Source organism: Lygodium microphyllum, chromosome 8 (assembly GCF_053477565.2).
Source record: "Lygodium microphyllum isolate KBCC chromosome 8, Lygodium_microphyllum_v1.1.10, whole genome shotgun sequence".
Classification (NCBI taxonomy): Eukaryota; Viridiplantae; Streptophyta; class Polypodiopsida; order Schizaeales; family Lygodiaceae; genus Lygodium; species Lygodium microphyllum.
The window spans coordinates 103832046-103850849 of NC_141142.1; the positions used below are offsets into that span (position 1 = coordinate 103832046).

The window sequence follows — 18804 nt, forward strand, 5'->3', positions numbered from 1 at the left end:
CTCATATTTTGATATGAGTTTGAGATGTGTTAGGGATAGAGCATGCTCAAGCTTGTATCAACTCTCTCTTTATAGGAGAGGACCTTGAGAATGTAGATTTATGGTTTTCTCATTGTCTTTGAGATGCCTTTGAGACAAAGCTCGAGCCTCTATGTAAGATTGTATCAACTATCTCTTTTTGGCAAGACTTTTGAGAAAATCTTGGAAAAGAGCATGAGTGTGTGGTCCAATATGTATCAACCCTCTCTTTCTTTTGGGGAAAAGGGGGAGTGGTGAGGCAACTTGGCAAGATAGAGGGACAAAGCATGAGCAGGTGGTCCCTTTTAACATTTGATAGGATTAATAAAAAGCCTATTACACAGAAGCTTATCATGTTGCCCTATACCATTTTTTGGTTGTCTAAAATCACATAGGCCTTGAGGCTATTATCAATGAGTTTGATCATGGCAAGGGCATACTCAAGTACTAAGATTGATGAGATTTTGAGCTTAAAGCTTCTTCTTTACTCCCAATCACAAAACTTCAACTACTTCTCCTTCTCTCTAATAAAGATAAGTCCCCTACTTCTTCAGCAAGCAAGCCCTATGCTTCTTCCACAAATTACCCGTGTGCTTCTGCCCCTATGTCTCGACATCAACACATATATCAATTTGTACCAAAAAGTAAACTAAAACCTTATTGCCATAGGTGATTTCTAGTCTTTAATGGCTTTTCCAATGCATTCAAAGCATAAAATAGAGCCTCAAATTCAAGCTACAATGGTTCTTCCATTTTGTACACCTATTTTGAGTTGATTAGATAAGGATTTGTACTAATTTAGTTGCAAATAGAAAGCTTGCATTCAATTAGACCTCATTTGATGCACTCCTCAATCCAATTCTTCATTCTTTCTCTAATATCAACTAAAAATGTTTGAGGTAGATGCACAACATAAGAAAAATAGGCACAAGATATGGAGGCTATCTTCTTCTTTATTCATTCTCTTCTTATTTTATCTCTTTTGTTCTCTACAATAAGTATCTCTAAAAGTGGATAGATGCTCTTTTGACTTAAAGTCACTTTACACACATACTTCCTTAGTTTAATGCATACATGGGATATCACAACCTATGACTTATTTCTCAACAAAGAGCTTAGAAAGGACAATGTGAATGCACTCAAGGCCAATCAAGAAATAGGAGTAAGACACAATGCTCAAGGAACTTCAAGAGAAATAGGCACAAGAGCTCCAAACTCAACTAAAAGAGTGTGAGCTAGTGCTTAAGGAGCTCCAAGACCATAGGAGTGCAATTTGGTGCTTAAGAAGCTCTAGGATTGGATTAAGGAGGAGGAAACAACAATGAATAAGCTTCAAGATCAACTCAAAGAACAAGACCTAACTCTCAAAGATCACAAGGAAGAAGCAATTGAATTAAGAAAGCAACTAACATAAACTAGTCATCAGCTCACACTTGTTGTACTCAAAGTGGCCCAAGAGAAGGCAAAAATAAGTCCACATGAAATAAAGAATCCAGAGCATTAGTAGATACAGGGCCAATGAAATGCCTCATGTGCAGGTCTGCAAGAAACCATATCTGTTAGCTTGATAGGGACTATAAGCATGGTAGAGAATGAAACACATAGACTCTATGAGATAACCTTGATGAAACTCTCCAATAACCTAGGAGTGACCTTCTAGAGTGAAAGTCAGCATAGAGTCTAGATGAAGACCTAGGAGTGAAAGTCATATAGCTACAAATGTTGAAGGTAAGAAAGATGCACGATTATTTCATATTGTATAACTGCAAATGTGAAAGGTGATCCATTAAGGTTGAAGAGTTTCCCATGCTTCTTTCCTTTGCCCACCACTTTATACTAATCTCTTGTGACTTTAATGAGGCATTGCTTGCCTTCAAACTAATATCTTTTTTACTCATGGCTCCAACTAAAAGTAGATTATTGGTCAATGAGGATATTAAGAGAACACCTCCAAGTGTCTTTTTCAGCCCTATATTCAGTTGGACAAATATGTCACCTTTACTTGTAATAGCATAAAGAGTCCTATTGCATTATATACATTATCATTGTGAGTAGAATCAAATTTAGAGAAATATTCCTCATGAGAAGTCACATGGAAGCTTGCCTCACTGCTATCAACCCACCATGGTTCTTCTTTGATTCCAAAATCTACACTATTGGCTTGTGTAGACTCCTCAACAAAGAGTATAGAGTTGTCTTGAGAGAAGCATTGAGAGCTTCCTTCTCCATTGATAAAGCTAGCTAGTTTTCCCTTTCAATCAACTTGCTTCTTCCTACAATCCTTCTCAAAATGACTAGATTTTGAACAATAATGACATTAAATTAGGTTATGATAACCTCTATCTCTGTCTTTTTCTCCATCTCTAGAGGCATGGCCTCCTTTTCCATAAGAAAATTGATTACCTTCTTGATATTGTTGATCATTGTTGTGGCTGGACTGGTTTAATTGGTATCTTCCTCTTCCTCTTTCTCTTATTGAAAAGAGGGCTTTGTTAGTTGTGCTTACCAAAATACTTGTAGAGTTACCAATATGAATGTTCTTCATAATTGTTTTTTTTTTTTTTTTTTGGGGGGGGGGGTGTGAAGTGGCATTTGGAGAGGAAAGGGTGGGGGATAAGGGTTGAGGTGGTTGTGAGGGAGTAGCAAGGTGGAGTGGGACCAAGCAACAAATGGTGGGGCGATGGGGGATGTGGTGGGTTAGTGAGTATCAAGAGGGGATTTTATTGATAGTTATTTAGCAATCAGTTGACTTTCTTTGTCTCTCTTTTGTTGTTATTTTAAGTAAGTGAAAGTGTATAGGGTGAGTTAGGTCTTGCACCACAATAATTTACATGTGCTTTCTAGGATCGTGATTGTTCCCATTGTCTTTGCTAAACTCCCTTACCAAGGGCTTAGCTCATATCAAAGCATCTTCAAAATTAATTTGTCTCGTGGAATTGATGTAAGTATCCAAGGGTTCATTTAAATGTTAGAAAAACTTAGCAGCTTATTGAGAGATAGATATTTAGTATACATACTTCTTTAAATGTCACAAATTGGGAATATGTGCATTGAGGGTCAAGTTTTACTACCTCTACTCATTCATATTTATTAACTCAACAAAAGATAGGAGATATCTTCCCCATACTATTTCCTTAACCCACTTTTTATTCTAAGAACCTTTGATTGTTGTAGTGTTGTGGTGCTATTGCTTCCATCAAAGACTAGCTTCAACAATCAAACACAAACAAGCCATCATTGTCTAGTTGTAGTGTTGAACTTGTTGTGGAAAAGTAATCCTTCATGGTTTTAAATCTAGACCTCAACATCTGTTTCAATCTTGGATCCTTCACCCTCAAAATTTGGAACCTCAATCTACTTGAGAATGAATTTTTTCTCTTGAAGCTTTGCTATAGTACCAATTTTATGTTTTGAGAGTCAAAAACTTTATCTTAGATTCATAAGATGTTGTTCTATTAAGCTCAAAACTTGATTTAGCTACATAACCTTGTAAATCTAGATCCTCAAATTCACTTTGTCAACTCATTTTTAATTAGTACATCTTTACCCTTCCTTAAACTAGAAATTCCTTTCTCCATAGGAAGTCTACTCAACTTTGCTTCTCAATCAAAACCTCTTGGAAATGATATGGACCAAGTATCCTCCAAAGTAGTTCAAATGATTATTACTTCACAAAATAAATATCTTACTATCTTAACAAATTAAACAAGAACAAGATACCTATTGCATCATGCTTTGATACCATGTGTAGCATATGCATCCTTGGTTAGACTAACGGGTGCAACATTTAGTACTCTCTTGGACAACTTCCCATGAGTAGTGTGAGGTGCTTGCCCCTAGTTGATGAGCCAAGGGAGAGAATGTTTGGTAGTCATTTGGATGCCTATACTAAGTAGCACCATCTGGACCCCTTAAGGATTTCCAAACTTACCTAGTCACGCGACTTTTGATTCTACCTTGCAATAAAACGTCTAGCCTTGACCCACTAGGATCAACTTGAGGGACTTATGACTAAGAGTCTCTATTAGTAATCTAGAAAGGCCACTTTGCAACTAAACCTAACTAAGACTAGACTAATCACCGCACTTGGTTCAAAGAGAGTGAGAGATGAAGGGGAGCTACACTCCACCCCTTTGCCCATAAGGCATAATCTTAGCTCCGATCCCCTAAAATGGTGCTTAGTCAAGTTTTACGATACTGAATCTAGGAAGTCATCAATCAACCATGTTCCTACTTTCAATCTTTCAAAAAGCACCCAACTAATTGGGTCCACCTATCCATCAAACATCATTATACATCATTATTATTGTCTAACTACATTTCTACACATATACCCAACATGCTTAGCTGTTTAATTAGTCCCTAACACAAACATATAAAAGTAGCTTCCTTGATTAATCCTATTATATATTATTGGTTTCACACCTTTGATTATAACATGAAAGTAGTGTGAAAACAATATTTTCCAAATAGTATTGAAAATAATTTCCATAAACCAATCTCCAACTAAGAGTATCAGGATACTACAAATTCATTCCAAATATACCTCCTTCCTTTAGTATCCCACCAATGGATATCTTGACCCTAATCTAGGTCAAATACACCTTTTGACCCCTCTCTTCTATTAGGAGTCTCCCCTAATTCCCATCTCCATGCACCATACTCGCTAAGAATTTCTTTCCCTATCAGAGGACTAGCAATAAATATTACCTAAATGACTAAAGCCCCACTAGTTCTCATGCCACCATAAGGAAAAACCTTTTTCATATATCTAACCTTTCATCTAGGTGGAAGTCAACACTCTATATGGATAATAAATTGATCAAGAGCAAATTGTGGATGGCAACACTCATGGAAGAGCACATGCAAAAAATAATTCCATCTCATCTACATACATGATTCATCTCTTCAATCGTAACCCCAATGAGCCATATCTAGGCACAAACTCCTCAACTAACAATAATTCACAACCAGCCTAAATAGGCAAAAACATTTTTCATAAAAAAAACTCCTATTTAACAATTAGTTTCTATAGTTACAACATCTCTACTAACTAGTAATTCACAACTAGTCACATCTAGCTATTAACATTTCTTCCAAGTTGCAATCCCACTTTAACAACCAACTTTTATTGCAATCCCTATCTTTAACAACGGAGTTTCCAAATACAAAGTACAACTTATGAAATCATATCTTCTATTGCATCTATCCCTATAGTAGTATTTTGTAACCCCCTATTATTTGGACAAAGGATGCCATTTATGAAAGCCCATATAACATGCACACTCCTTATTCCTCCCTATCTCCAACATCTATAATACACACCTATAATACTAGATATAGTTTGATATACTTTAATACCCCCCTCGCTACTCTAAAAGTAAGTGCAACTCCCAAGGCTTATTTTAACAATATTCTTGTTCCCTTCAAAGCATATCCTTCGATTTCTTTGTCCCATTTGATTGAGACTCCACCCTCAGAGAGCCTAAGATTTACTTTACAAAGTTGCAAAGATAGCTAATTGTCCTAAGATCCCTATCATACTTTAGCACCCAATCCTTTTTATTTTACCTAAGATCCCCTTTACAAGAGGTGTCTTTAGTTTGAAGTAAACCCAACCCTAGACTATGGTTTGTGTGGGGTAATTAATATGATTCTAACAAGGATGTTATTTTAACAATGTGACATACTTTGGCATACTAGATTAACTTCTCATTCCCTATCTTAATACAACCCTGTTCTAAGTAAATTGACTTTCCTTTAATTCCACTATGTGTGTCCTTTCATGCTTTTCTTATCTTTGTTAAGTGGTCTTTTATTACTATCCTCTAGAGACTAGTTTGTAATCATTGTTGCTTTTTTACTATCTAATGAAATCCTTCCTTCTTTAGTCAAGAAAAAAAATCATGCTAGAAAGCACAAAGTCCTAAAATGATGCTAGCTACACTTAGCCCATGCTTTACTTAGTTTGTTTAACCATATCTTAATTTAATCTTTTTGACAATGATAGTTTTATATAGTTTCTTAATTAATATTAACTTAAAAGGAGATAAGAAGAGAAAAACATGGGTTTCAAGATGACATTTTCATGCATGAGTTCCTACTTGCATTTTGTTGATGGCTCCATGTACTTCTTCATAGCACCATAACGAAAAAGAGTGAAAGATAGAGTAGAAAAGAAGGGGGTGGTATAGAACACATGGCTTGAACTCCTAGCTTCGTGTCAATTGCCTTATCTACTTCTCTCTCTCTCTCTCTCTCTCTCTCTCTCTCTCTCTCTCTCTCTCTCTCTCTCTCTCTCTCTCTCTCTCTCTCTCTCTCTCTCTCTCTCTCTCTCTAGGACAACATCTTGGTAGAGGGGGGTTGTCTTTATATATTGGGGGGGAAGGGGGGGGGGGCATTTAATATTATCTTGTATTGGTCATGGATGGAGGCTCATGGCTTCTAGTAATGAAAGGAAGAGGGGCATGTTGTTATTTGAGGTGGTAGTTTGAGATTGGGGGGGGACACATTTATCATGGAGAGGAGGAATGGAGGGAGGGATGATTAGATGATAGAAGAGGAGGTTAATGGCGATGGCTACAAGATAATCAATTATGGCTAATAGGCTTTCTTTCTTTCTTTTTTTTTTGGGGGGGGGGGGGGGGGGGGGGGGGGGCGTAGATATCATGGAGAGTAGGCCATTGAGATAGGGGAAAAGGTGCCATAAAGGGCTTCTAAGCTCTAGTAGCATTTGAAGAAGTGGGCAAGGGGGACATTAATGCAAGGCAACATATTAATGAGCCATAACCTCTCTTATCCTCCTCCTTTACTCAATACTTTGGGTTTTCTTTTTCTTATTTGTTTTAGCTTTTCCAAAAAAAAAAACATAATTTAACTAACTCACCTAACCACTAACCTATACTAACTAACTTCTACTAATGTTATTATTATTTTTCTTCTTACCCATGTAAGGATTCAAAAACTTCGCATGCTTGGTCAAGATGATAAGTCAAGTCTTTAAACTCAAATTGTCAATCGCTTGTGCATACATGTTATGTCACACATGAGGTGGAAAATCGGATATATTACATTATCCTTCCCCTTTGAGAAATTGAGGTGTCCTCATCTTGAGAAAACTAGGGTTTCATTTTTCCAAATAACAATTTGTTCAAGATGTGTTTCGAATGACCCATTGTTCATTTTTACTTTGATAACATGTGAGACATACTCGCCACTAGCTAAGCTAAGAGAGAGGATGTTTGGTAGTTATTTGAAGACCAAGGGAGGGGATTTATAGACTTAGTTGGTCATGCAACTTCTAAGTCTACCTTGCAACAAAATTAGCCTTGACCCATTAGGATCAACCTAAGGGACCTATGACCTAATAGCCTCTGTATTAGTAATCTAGCACCCATCCAAGAAAGGTCACTTTGCAACAATTGAACCCAGCTAAGAGCAAACTAATTGTCACACTTAGTTCAAAGCGACCAAGGAGGAAGGGGAGTTGGGCTCAACCCCTTTCCCCATAAGGCATAATCTCAGCTACAGTCCCCTAAAATGGTGCTTAGCCTAGTTCTAAGTCATTGACCCTAGGAGATCATCATTCAGCCCTATTCCTACTCCCAATATTTTGAAAAGACTCGACTAATCAAGTCTAACCATATATTAGATAGTGTTGTTGTGCACACACTTGGTATGCACAATTGTTTGATTAGGCCCTACCACATTTTGAGATATAAAAAATCCCATTACATTGTGCTTGTTTTAGCCTTTAATCAAAATATGAAAGCAATGAAAATAATACTTTTCAAGCATTGCTAAAAATAATATCCATAAACCAATGTCCAATTAATACTGTTAAGATAAAACAACTTCATCTTGAATATACCTCCTTCCTTTAATATCCCACCATTGGAGATTTTGATCCTAATCTTCTAATTATAGTCCCCTCCCCTCCCCTCCCCTCCCCTCCCCCCCCCCCCCCCCCACCCCCAAGTGTCCATCTCCACACATTGTTCCAGTCAAGAATTTATTTTCCTATTAGAGTATTAGCCCATGAGTAGCTTCACATCCGTTGTCTTGTTTGCTTCTCATTCTTCTCCTATGTGTGTGTGTGTGTGTACCCTACATTCTCTTTGGAAAATAGCCTCTGGACATGTCCCCTAAGATGTTCCTCAAGAGAGGAGGCACCTTTATATATAAGAGAAGGATATTTAATATTATTTTTATAAATATGTTATATATTTGTATTGATTATGGGTGGAGACTCATGGCTTCTTGTGACGAAAGGAAGGGGGGGCATGCTGCTATGTTAAGGTAGTAGTTCGGGGGGGGGGGACATTTATCCCAAGAAGGAGGAGTGGGGGGAGGATGCTTGGATGATGGAGGAGGAGGTTAATGTTGATAGTTGTAGGGGGAGAAGTTGTGGTTGATAGGTGGGGGTTGATTTGGTGGGGTAATTCTAGAGGGTTGGCCATGAGGATAAGGGAAAGGAGCAGAGGGGAGGATGCTCGGATAACGAAGGAGGAGGTTAATGTTGATAGTTGTAGGGGGGAAAGTTGTGGCTAATAGGTGGGGATTGATTAGGGAGGAGGGGGTTAATTGTGGAGGATTGGCCATGGAGGGAAAAAGGCACCATAACCCTTCCCCCCCCCCCCCCCCCCCCCGCCCCGCCCCCCCAACCTTGCAAGCCCCACTAAGTTGGTAGCATTTCAAGAAGTGGGGGTCATGTGAAGGATGAGGGTGGGAGGCGGAGTCAATGCAGGTGGCTTGTTAATGGGCCACCTACCCTCGTATCCTCCTCCTTTACTTCTTTGTCTTTTTCTCTTATTTTTAAAAAATTTAAGTTAACCAACTCACCTAATCACTAATATATACTAACTAACTATTAGCAACTTTATTATTATTTTTCTTCTTACATTGCAAGGATGCTGAAACTTTGCATGCTTGGTCAAGATGATATGTCGGGTGCCCAAGCTCAAATAGTCAATTGCTTGTGCAAGCACATTATATTAGATGTGGGGTGGAAAGGCATATATATTATAAGTAACACAATCTAGATCCCATAAGTTGCATAGAATTATTTTACCAAGCGATCCCCAACTCTATTTTGCATTAAAATGCCAAGGCCTTAATATACAAGGATCCTTATACTTCTGAGGTCTTTTGACAAACAACAATCAAACACCCATCTAAGATGGTCACTTTGCAACCAATCATGGATGGGAGTAGCTACATTACACTTGATTCATAGAGAGTGGCAACTACTTCCATGGCCTCAAGAACTAGTTCTCTATTATCTCTTTCCCCTAAAATAATATTAACCTAGGTTCTATATTTTTATACCAATGGTCATGATTGATGGGTTCTAACTTTAATAATAACATAGAAAGACATGACTAATCCAAGTCCACCATCCTTAGGATAGTATCATCAAGACCTATATCCACCTACTTTCTAGACCACACACCCAACCTACTTTAGTTATCTATGCAATTTATGCTACCATATAGTGAAAGATATATGAATAGTTTTCTGAATTAGCCCATTACACAAGGTGTGCATTACATGTTCCTTAAGGCATAATAATCAATCATTGAGACAAAAAATCATTTTTAATTGTGGTTTAGTTCATTTATTATGATTCCTCTAGATCGCAACTTTCACGAAGTCAAGTGACCAGTAGTAATACCATTGATTAATTATAAGGCATGAAGCTAGGGTTACATGGGTCACCCTCCAATAAGATCTTGAGCAAGTAAACACATGACATTCCTTGTGACTCCTAGATTGACTCAATTACTAATGCTCGTACCATAAACTCACACAAGTCTATCCATCCATGCCATGTCATTACCTATTTCAAATACATCTCATAGAACCCCACTCTAAGCACCATTTACTCTGGAAGGGCCTCATGCACACTAGGTAGGGCACTATAGGACTTCACACCTCAAAAACTCTAGTTTAATCTACGTACTTAGCTAGGTCCTTGCTATAGTATAGCATGTTTGCACTTAGGCATAAGGCACGACCACTTTATATAGGAATTAAGATACTAGGCATTTTCATGGGATGCATTGTACACCATATTCATTAGACCCTTAGAACCAACCTAATCGATAACCCACAACATAATTATCGTTAAGACATCATCTCACAAAGAAATCACATATGATGCACTAGGTTAAGACCTTAAACTCACACTCCCCAACACACTTTGTCTTCAACCATTAGGTACCACCACATTCATTAGCACATGCTTACACTAGCACAATGGGGCTAAGCACCATTCCCCAACGAAAACAACTGAGCAAACCATAGATGCACATCTTATTCACACTCAAATGCTGGGCCCAACTAACCCATAGTTTATTACTTATGTCTTAGTTAGTACATTCCCTCCTAGGTCCACATACACCCATACTGCTAGCCTTAACTTAGTTCCCTCGACACACTAGTTATCCCTATGCAAACCATTTCCCCCCATTAAGCACTAGACTAAAATATAGGGATGAATACACTTTATCCTAAGGTAAACTCACAGCTCCATCAGTGAGTGAGGTCTCTTGCATGGTTATAACCAAGTGTGCATTGCCTAGGGTGCAGAACCTCTAGCTCACCTGATTGGAGACTTAGTAAGGTAGCTAACACATTAAGTATCCTAAGGCCACGTATACATTACGCACATAAAACCTTCAACATTACACAAAAGGTAGGTCACATTTAAGTGTGGTGTTAGAGATATTGCTAAAGGCACAACAATGTGAAGTTCAAAAGTGACAAGTGTTATAGGCACATGATCCCTTGGCCTCTCTCTTTTTGACTCTTTGTTTTCTTGCTCAATCAAAGAGATTCATCTATCTGATCTTTCTGAGAATTAGAAGAATTGGAAACTCTTTACTGGTCAAAAAAATCCTCATTCTCACCGCATTGTAGCCTACCCCTCCTTAGCTTCAAAAATTGTGAGTCCCATAACCAAAGAGAGGGAAGAGTGGCATCGCTAAAAGGCTATAAAACATGTGCTTGCTTCGCTATAAAATCAATTGAGCTAATTTCATGCCATCATTATTCACTACTTGTTTTTCTTATTTCCCCCAAAGCTCATCTTACCTTCTTGCCCAAACCATGTTTTGCAATACATTGTTCCCATGCTCACAACTAGAAGACATGTCAAGAACATTGAAGTAATGACCTCAACACCCAATATGGAAAAGAGGGGAGTGCCAAAGTCTAAGAATACCTTGATCTTCACCAATCGATGCAAGTCATAGAGAAGGTTGAAGCTTGGGTAGTAGAGAACTAATCATACTTTAAGGTCATAGACTTAGTGCTAGATCACCACGTGCAAGAGTTCTCAAGCATGGAACCACCATCATCCCCAACAAACATCAGGTCTATTGAGAATCTAGTATCTAACCCACCTATGTAAAGATAGGAAGAAGCACCAACCATGTCCTTCCATGGATTCGAACATAGACCTTGGGTACAACTACACTCTTCTAGCACAATATGAACTTTGATTGACGATTAATGACTCAATAAATGACAAGTAGCCAAAAGAAGGAGGTACAAATGAAAAGCTTATCAATGACAAATCTATGGATGAAGCCTCAAACACCAATGAATTTTTATTAGAGCTTGATATCAATGGTAAACTAGATAGACTTAGCACATCACTTATCAAGGGAGTGAGCATCACCAAATCTAACCCCAAAGCCGAGGAACTAGTGCCAGTTACCTATCTTAGGGTCAAAGTAATATCAAAACCCAAGAGCACACCCTTGATGTTCTCATTGACGAGGAAACTAATTGCAATATCTTGATGCATGACACCTTAATCCAAATTGGTCTCAATCGATCCAAACCAATGCCAAACTTTATCCATATGGGGAAAACTATGCACTTACTAATGAAGTATAAGGTAAGGCTAGGTATCCAGACTAAAAGCCTTCCTATGATCTTCCATGTACTACCACATGATCATCAAGTTGGGAAATAAAGCTTATTAGGTAGAACCTTTAAGTGACAGATCAAGTATAATGTCAACTATGAAATTTATTGCATATACTTAGCCCTTTGCAACATAACAATTATCATGACTTTTGACAAGGGTGTTCTTATATCTACCAAGTAGGACATGCCAACAATGTTTTCATTGAATAGGGAGGGGGACAACACCCTACTCAAGGATCAATCGAAGGCGCAAAGAGCCAAAACAAAAACTATAAGCAAGGTCATGAATGCTAAGAGTGACCTAAAGAAGTGGATCACAAAAGTAAAAGGTACTAGCAAGGAATTTGTTGTACTTGCAAATCATGAACCAGAAATTGAGGCCAATGCATAATCGATATTGGAGGAGAACCAATATTCAAACATGACAGGTTCCCAAGGCCTTATTGCATGCTCAAGGGTACTATGGTAAAAATAGACTTATATGGCTTCCCAAATTTTAACAACCATTTGCTACCTTCTAAACTACGAAGATATCATCCGAAACAACCCAAATATCCTTATGTCATCACCAACCACATCAACTGCTGAACAATCTCAAGTTAAGATACCAAAAGCAACAAATAAGGAATATGGAATATGTCGCATCAATTAATTCATTTTACCAACAATCTTTCCTGATAAAAGTCCAAGTTCATTAACACAACAACAAACAATGACTATCCCACCACTAATCACCTTTGGCAATAATCGGCAACTTGAATTGAAGAAGACTGTAACCTAATGGAAAGACAAAACCAATCAAGAGTCCATCATCAATGTCGAAGCTATTAAGTAACCCTAAAAAACAAGTATGTAGTACTGGACCCAACCCATCTCTAGGATTGTCAATCATGGAATTAGTTGGTGTCAACATTACTATAGGTGCAAATATTGTCACATGCAAAAAATGTTTGGATAGTACATTCACTTTGTTTGCTTGTCGTTCGATCAAATGGATTTGGGTCTTGTAGATAGAAAAATAACTGAAGTGGTTAAAACCCTTCCATGCTCATGGGAGGAGTACAAATTTGAGCTGTCTATGAGTGCTTGATCATGCCCTTCAAACCTAGCTATTTTGACACAACATAAGAAGACCTAGATGATGACTTGGACTGCTTGGCAAAATCAGAGTCGCCCTTTTTGTAGAAGTGATTTACTCAATGGGCATAATGGTAAATACATAATTGTCATATCATGACCAATTTTGAACAACAACGAGCAATCAAGGCAAATCGAGAAAGAGACACTCTATTGCTCTCCCGTTTTGCAATGAAATCTCCAAGGTTCTTCAATAAATAAAGTAAAATACTATTGCTATGAAAGACAATAAGAGAATTAAGAATATAGCCTCTACATGCTACAATGGTATCATGTTGCCTCCTCCCCAAATGACCATCATGACATCCATTCTTTGTTGATGCTATGATAGCCTTCAAGCAACCTTCCCAACATGTCACAAGGTCTTTTGCCAGTTTTCCATGGTCAAACCCACACTTTGTCCTATGTTTCTAAGATAGTTTTGCCTTTCTAGAAATGAGATATTTACCCTTAACGATGGTGCATGCAAAGAGGATTTCTAAGATAGACTTGCCTTACTAGAAATGAGATATGTATGCTTAAGGATGGTGAATTCAAAGAGGATTTCACAAACATTTAGCAAAATGTCATTGCAAAGCCTATCATTTGCATGGCATTTAAAAGGGGGGAGGCGGGGGGGAAACGTATTGTGACTTAAGCGTTGGCAAGCTCACAGAGGTACGTCCAGGAATGGAAGAAGAAGCCAGACATTGTATTAGAGCAGGTCCTGTCGCTCAATCACCTCTCCATCAGCTGCGAGACCATGCGGGCAGGTGCTTGACAGGCCTTCTTCAAGGAGCTAAGGAGCACCCGTGGGTGGCACACCTGCCGCAATGGCCGCCCTCTCGACTGCAGCATTCTTGCGGCCGCTTCATCGCAGACGCAGGCAGAAGATTGGGTGCTCTCAAACTGCCCATGGAGCAAGCGGCCCCCACTTCTTTACAATTCGCATGCCTTTCTTCCACCAATCAGATGATGGCCACAGAGACGGAGACGACAGGCAGGCATCTGTTCGACATTGCATTGAGCACAGAGCAGGTTGCCCAGAAGCTCGATGGGATCCCTGTCTACACCGTCTGCAACCCTCACAATGAGTTTGTTTTGGTTTCTGATTCCAAGAACCAGAGGTCTTTGAGTTTTTTCTGCTTTCGCCGGAGTGACGCTGAAGCGCTTCTTGAGCAGGTATGTGTTTTGGTCTCGTACGGCTTATCTTATGAGTTGTTCCTGCCAACGAATCTATGACCGCGTTCATGTAAACATGTTCATATGCGTCTTCTTCCCTCTCTCTCTCTCTCTCTCTCTCTCTCTCTTCGTAATTCTCAGTGTGTGTGCATTCCGTCAGATGCACATGATTTTTCAGACAAATATGATCGGAGTCTCACATTATTGTATTCACCTCTGAACCATTGTTGGTGGCTGGAGGACTAGACCATCCTTAGTTGACTACAAATACAATAAGACCTGAGTTTGGAGCTTTATCGGACAATGCCACAGATTTTATTTTTGGGTCTAGCAGCTGCAGTATCATGAGCTGGGAGATCAATTTGTTTCACTATATCTTCAGTATATAGCTCCAATGTTTATCCTTGGTTTTGCTTCCCTATAATGCACCCTATTTTGGGACCCATTTACCAAGGATTGTAAATTGCATCCTATTTCCACAGAATTCCTTTAACCGCAATTCCAATTGAAGTTATGAATGACAAAGTACATATCTGTGACATTCATGCATATGTATAAATATGATAACTGTTCCTGCATGTGCCATCAGTGTTCCTGTTGACAACCTATCAAAAAATCTAATCACACATACTGTGCAAATCTCCATTTAGAGCAATAAATGACAAAGTATGTAGCGATATCTCATCCTCTATGTGCCATTAGTATTTTTATTGACGACCTAGCAAAAGAATCTGATCATGCATGATGCGCAAATTTGATTTGTGAGTAGACTGGCTTGACTAGGTCTTGTAGCTGCATAATATCCAATGAAGTGTTTACTCTTGTTTTTTGGCTATACTAGTTTTGTAGTTCAAGTTTTGGCTAAGCCAAATCATGCTATTTTTAAAACATTATATATGTTACAGTTATGGGCTAGACAAAACTGCTTCTGCCCTAGAGTCCCAGCGATGACCAGGTCAGGGCTTGAGACTTGGGAATACCTTAAGGAGGGAGACCCGATCTATTTGCCCTGATTCCAGCAGTCTTGATTAGTTGGTTTTCACAAATTTCAGGCTGCAGATTGTGGAGACTGCTCTTGGGGCTGACGGAGATTGAGATCTTCGAGGTGGAGATATACGCAGATATTCTCTCTGCACCCATTCGCTTTTGCATTGCTTCACTCTGACATGGTATTAGAGCATTGAAGGACTGACCTAGGGTGGATCCAATTGGAAAGGAGATTTCAGTATGACACAAGGTTGCGTTTTCAGCATTCAAGTGCAAGAAGGTGGACTGCGCATCAGAACAAGGCTGAGATGAGCGTGGGTGTGCGAGAAAGGAGAAGATTTGCTGAAGCTGTTGCTGTTATTTTGCTGTTAGAGAAGGAAGAAAGGTTGCGTTTTGGGCCTTCAAGTGCATATTTTACCTTTTCATCACTTCCAGCGGGTGAAGAAGGAGCGGGATGAGTGAACAAGAGCCCTAATATGCTGTATTTTCACAATCAGAGGGGGGCTGTTCTTTGTGTTTTGCGTAGGTATTGTAGGTGAAGATGTCTTCTGAGACCGAGATTGAGTTTAAGGCAATCATGGACGGGAAGGTGCCCGTCTTACCAGTTCCTATATCAGATCAAAAGCTCGATGGTGAGAATTACTGCATTTGGCAGGTCATGATGCTTGCCATTTTGGAATCCTATGATTTGGCGAAGCTTGTTACAGAGGCTATTCATCCTCCTTCTTTGCGAGACGAGTTCAGACTCTCTTTCAGTGATAAGGTGGAGTTGGCAAATGCTCAAGCACATTGCGATAAATTCAATGCTCATATTCACTCGTTTTATTTTTCTCATGTATTACAACCATTATCTCTCATATTGAGCATTTGATGGTGGCTCGAGAGATATGGTTGGAGCTTGATTAGATGTACAATTGGATAACCATCATGAAGCGAGTTTCTTTGGAAGTGCAAATGCGGACCATGAGTGTCAACAAGTTATCTTCTATGCGGGAGCATATTAACAAGCTGAGTGAGCTTCAGATGCAAGTTTAAAATGGAGGCAAGGTGATCACTTTTGAAGATATGGCGATAACTCTTCTTTCATAGTTACCGCTTCGTTTCAGTGGTTTTTATTATGCCTTGATTGCTTCAGGGTGGTCCGAGACTCTTCTGTAGGAAGAGTTGGTTTCTGTGGTCTTGGACCAAGAGGAGCAATTGGAAGGTATCAATGCTTTGAAATTTGAGGCCTTGGTTGGTTAGTCCTATCAGAAGAAGGGGAAGGACCAAAAGAAGAAGAAGAAGGACAAATCTAAGAAGGACAAAGAAAACGAGTCTACTTGTCACATTTGTGGCAAAACTGGTCATTGGAAGAAGAATTGCTCTGACAAGGAGAAGAAGGAGAAACCTTCCAAGGATTCTAGAGTGGTGGTTATTCCCTCATCAGTTGCTTTTCTCCACTTGGAGGTGGTTGAAGATTCGAGCTTGATGGATTCTAATGTTGCGTTGACGACCCCATACACTCGGGAGTGGATTGTTGATAGTGGTGCTTCCCGGCACACGACTTCTTTTTTAGTAGGTGTTGCTCATTTGTGGCCTTCGTATGGCCAGATTCTCATTGGTGACAGTTTGTCTATTCTTATATAGAGACGGGGCAACATGCATCTTATTCTAGATGGATGTGGTGGTGCCCATACATTTGAGGTACTTTATGTGCCGACTTTGGGATACCATCTCCTTTCGGTGAATAAGATTTGCGCCCTCGGCCTTTTGGTCGAATTTTGTGCGGATTCTTTTCGGATTCCGGATCGTGAATTGAGACAGGTTTTTTCTTTAGGTTATGAGGAGAATGGAGTCTACAAGTTGTGGTCTTCTTCTGCCTTGATTTCTCTTCTTCTTACCTCCCAAACTCAGTTCGAGCTTTGGCATGCTCGGTTTGGCCACCTCAATTATGATTACCTTCGGAAGGTGTCAAAGGGACAGCTTGTTCGAGGTTTACGGGATATTGTGGTAAGCCAACAGTCTTGTGTATCCTGTATCCGTGGGAAGCAGATTTGTGATGTTGTTCCCAACAAGGCTTCGAGGTGGTCTTGTGCACCCTTGGAGCTTGTTTCTATTGATCTTTGTGGCCTGATAAGGACGGAGTCCCTTCGAGGGAGCTTGTATTTTATGCTAATTGTGGATGATTATAGCAGGATGACATGGGCTTATTTCTTGAAACTAAAGTTAGAGGCTTTTTCCAACTTTAGGGATTGGTTGCTATTTGAGGAGAACCGATTAGGTCAGAAGCTGAAGACCTTATGATCGGATAAGGACGGAGAATTTGTTTCTAATGAGTTTGCTCTTTTATGGAGATCATGGTATTCACCAGGAGTTTGTCAATACAAACACCCCTTGGGAGAATGGCATTTTGGATTGGAAGAATCGTAGTGTGATTGAGATGGCCCGTACCATGATGGAGCATTGTCAGACATCTTAGTGTCTATGGGCTGAGGTTGTGGCTACTGCAGTTCACATCCTTAATCATTCCTCTACTTCCATTGTTGTTTGTATGACTCCATATAAGGCGTACTTTGGGTCCAAGCTAGATGTTTCTTATTTCAGGGTTTTTGGGTATGGTGTCTATGTTCACATTCCGAAGACATAACATGACAAATTTGAAGCGACTTCCAAAAGACAGGTGTTTGTGGACTATAGCTCCTAGTCTCAAGGCTACCGATTGTATGATCTTGTTAAGCGGGATGTCTATACAAGCGATGATGTTCGGTTCGTGGAAGTTCTAGCCTCAAAGGGGGGTGAGGAACACCCTGTTCTTGGAGATCTTGGTGATAGTTGGGCACCAGCAACTATTCCTTTGGAACTTGTGCCTCTTGAGGACTTTTCTTCGGATGAGAAGCTTAGTTCTTAGCCACTGGATTCATCGCCTGCTCCCCCACCGTCGGTGGACCCTCTCGAAACTTTAGTATATGGAGAGTGATGATGCAAGATCCGAGGTGAGATTTGGCCTCCTCCTCATTGGGCTCGTGACACTCTTCATGATGGAGGATTTGAGGGGGTCCCTGAGGAGTGACGGCGTAGGATGGCTTGTAGCGTTCTCGGAGGAATCAATCACACCACATTGAGCTTGTTTACACTAATTACTGTTTGCTGGCTCGTGTCATGTAGGATCGGGAGCTGACTTCCATCAAGGAGGCTTTACAGTATGATCACTGGCAAAAAGCGATGGGGCAGGAGGAACTGGAGTCGATTGAGAGGAATGGCACTTGGTTTCTTGTACCGAAGCCTCCTCATAAGATCATTGGAGTCAAATGGGTCTTCAAGACCAAGTACCGTAGTGATGGCACCTTGGACAAGTACAAGGCTTGCCTTGTTGCTAAAGGTTTTGCACAACACCCAGACATTGACTTCCATGATACTTTTGCCCCTACAGCTCAGATGGCTACTATTTGCGTAGTTCTTGCCTTGGCTAGCCATAGGAGGTGGCCGGCCTATCAGTTGGATGTGAAGTCTACCTTTTTGAATAGAGAATTGAAGGAGGAGATCTATGTTGAGCAGCCTCCAGGCTTCGGTGCTTCTGATGGTAAG

At 39.8% G+C, this 18804-nt stretch overlaps 1 protein-coding gene across 2 annotated transcripts in view; it reads left to right on the plus strand.

Annotated features, from left to right (window-relative positions):
* Nucleotides 1-13697: 13697 nt before the first annotated feature.
* LOC148032688 (protein TIC 22, chloroplastic-like) overlaps nucleotides 13698-18804 on the plus strand; it is a 116713-nt gene continuing 111606 nt past the window's right edge. The window contains exon 1 of one of the 2 annotated variants that reach the window (XM_087683317.1): nucleotides 13698-14253. In XM_087683317.1, the coding sequence (XP_087539443.1) occupies nucleotides 13762-14253 (492 nt within the window). In that variant the 5' untranslated portion in view covers nucleotides 13698-13761. The remainder of the gene's footprint in view (nucleotides 14254-18804) is intronic. The other variant, XM_087683316.1, reaches the window with a different exon arrangement.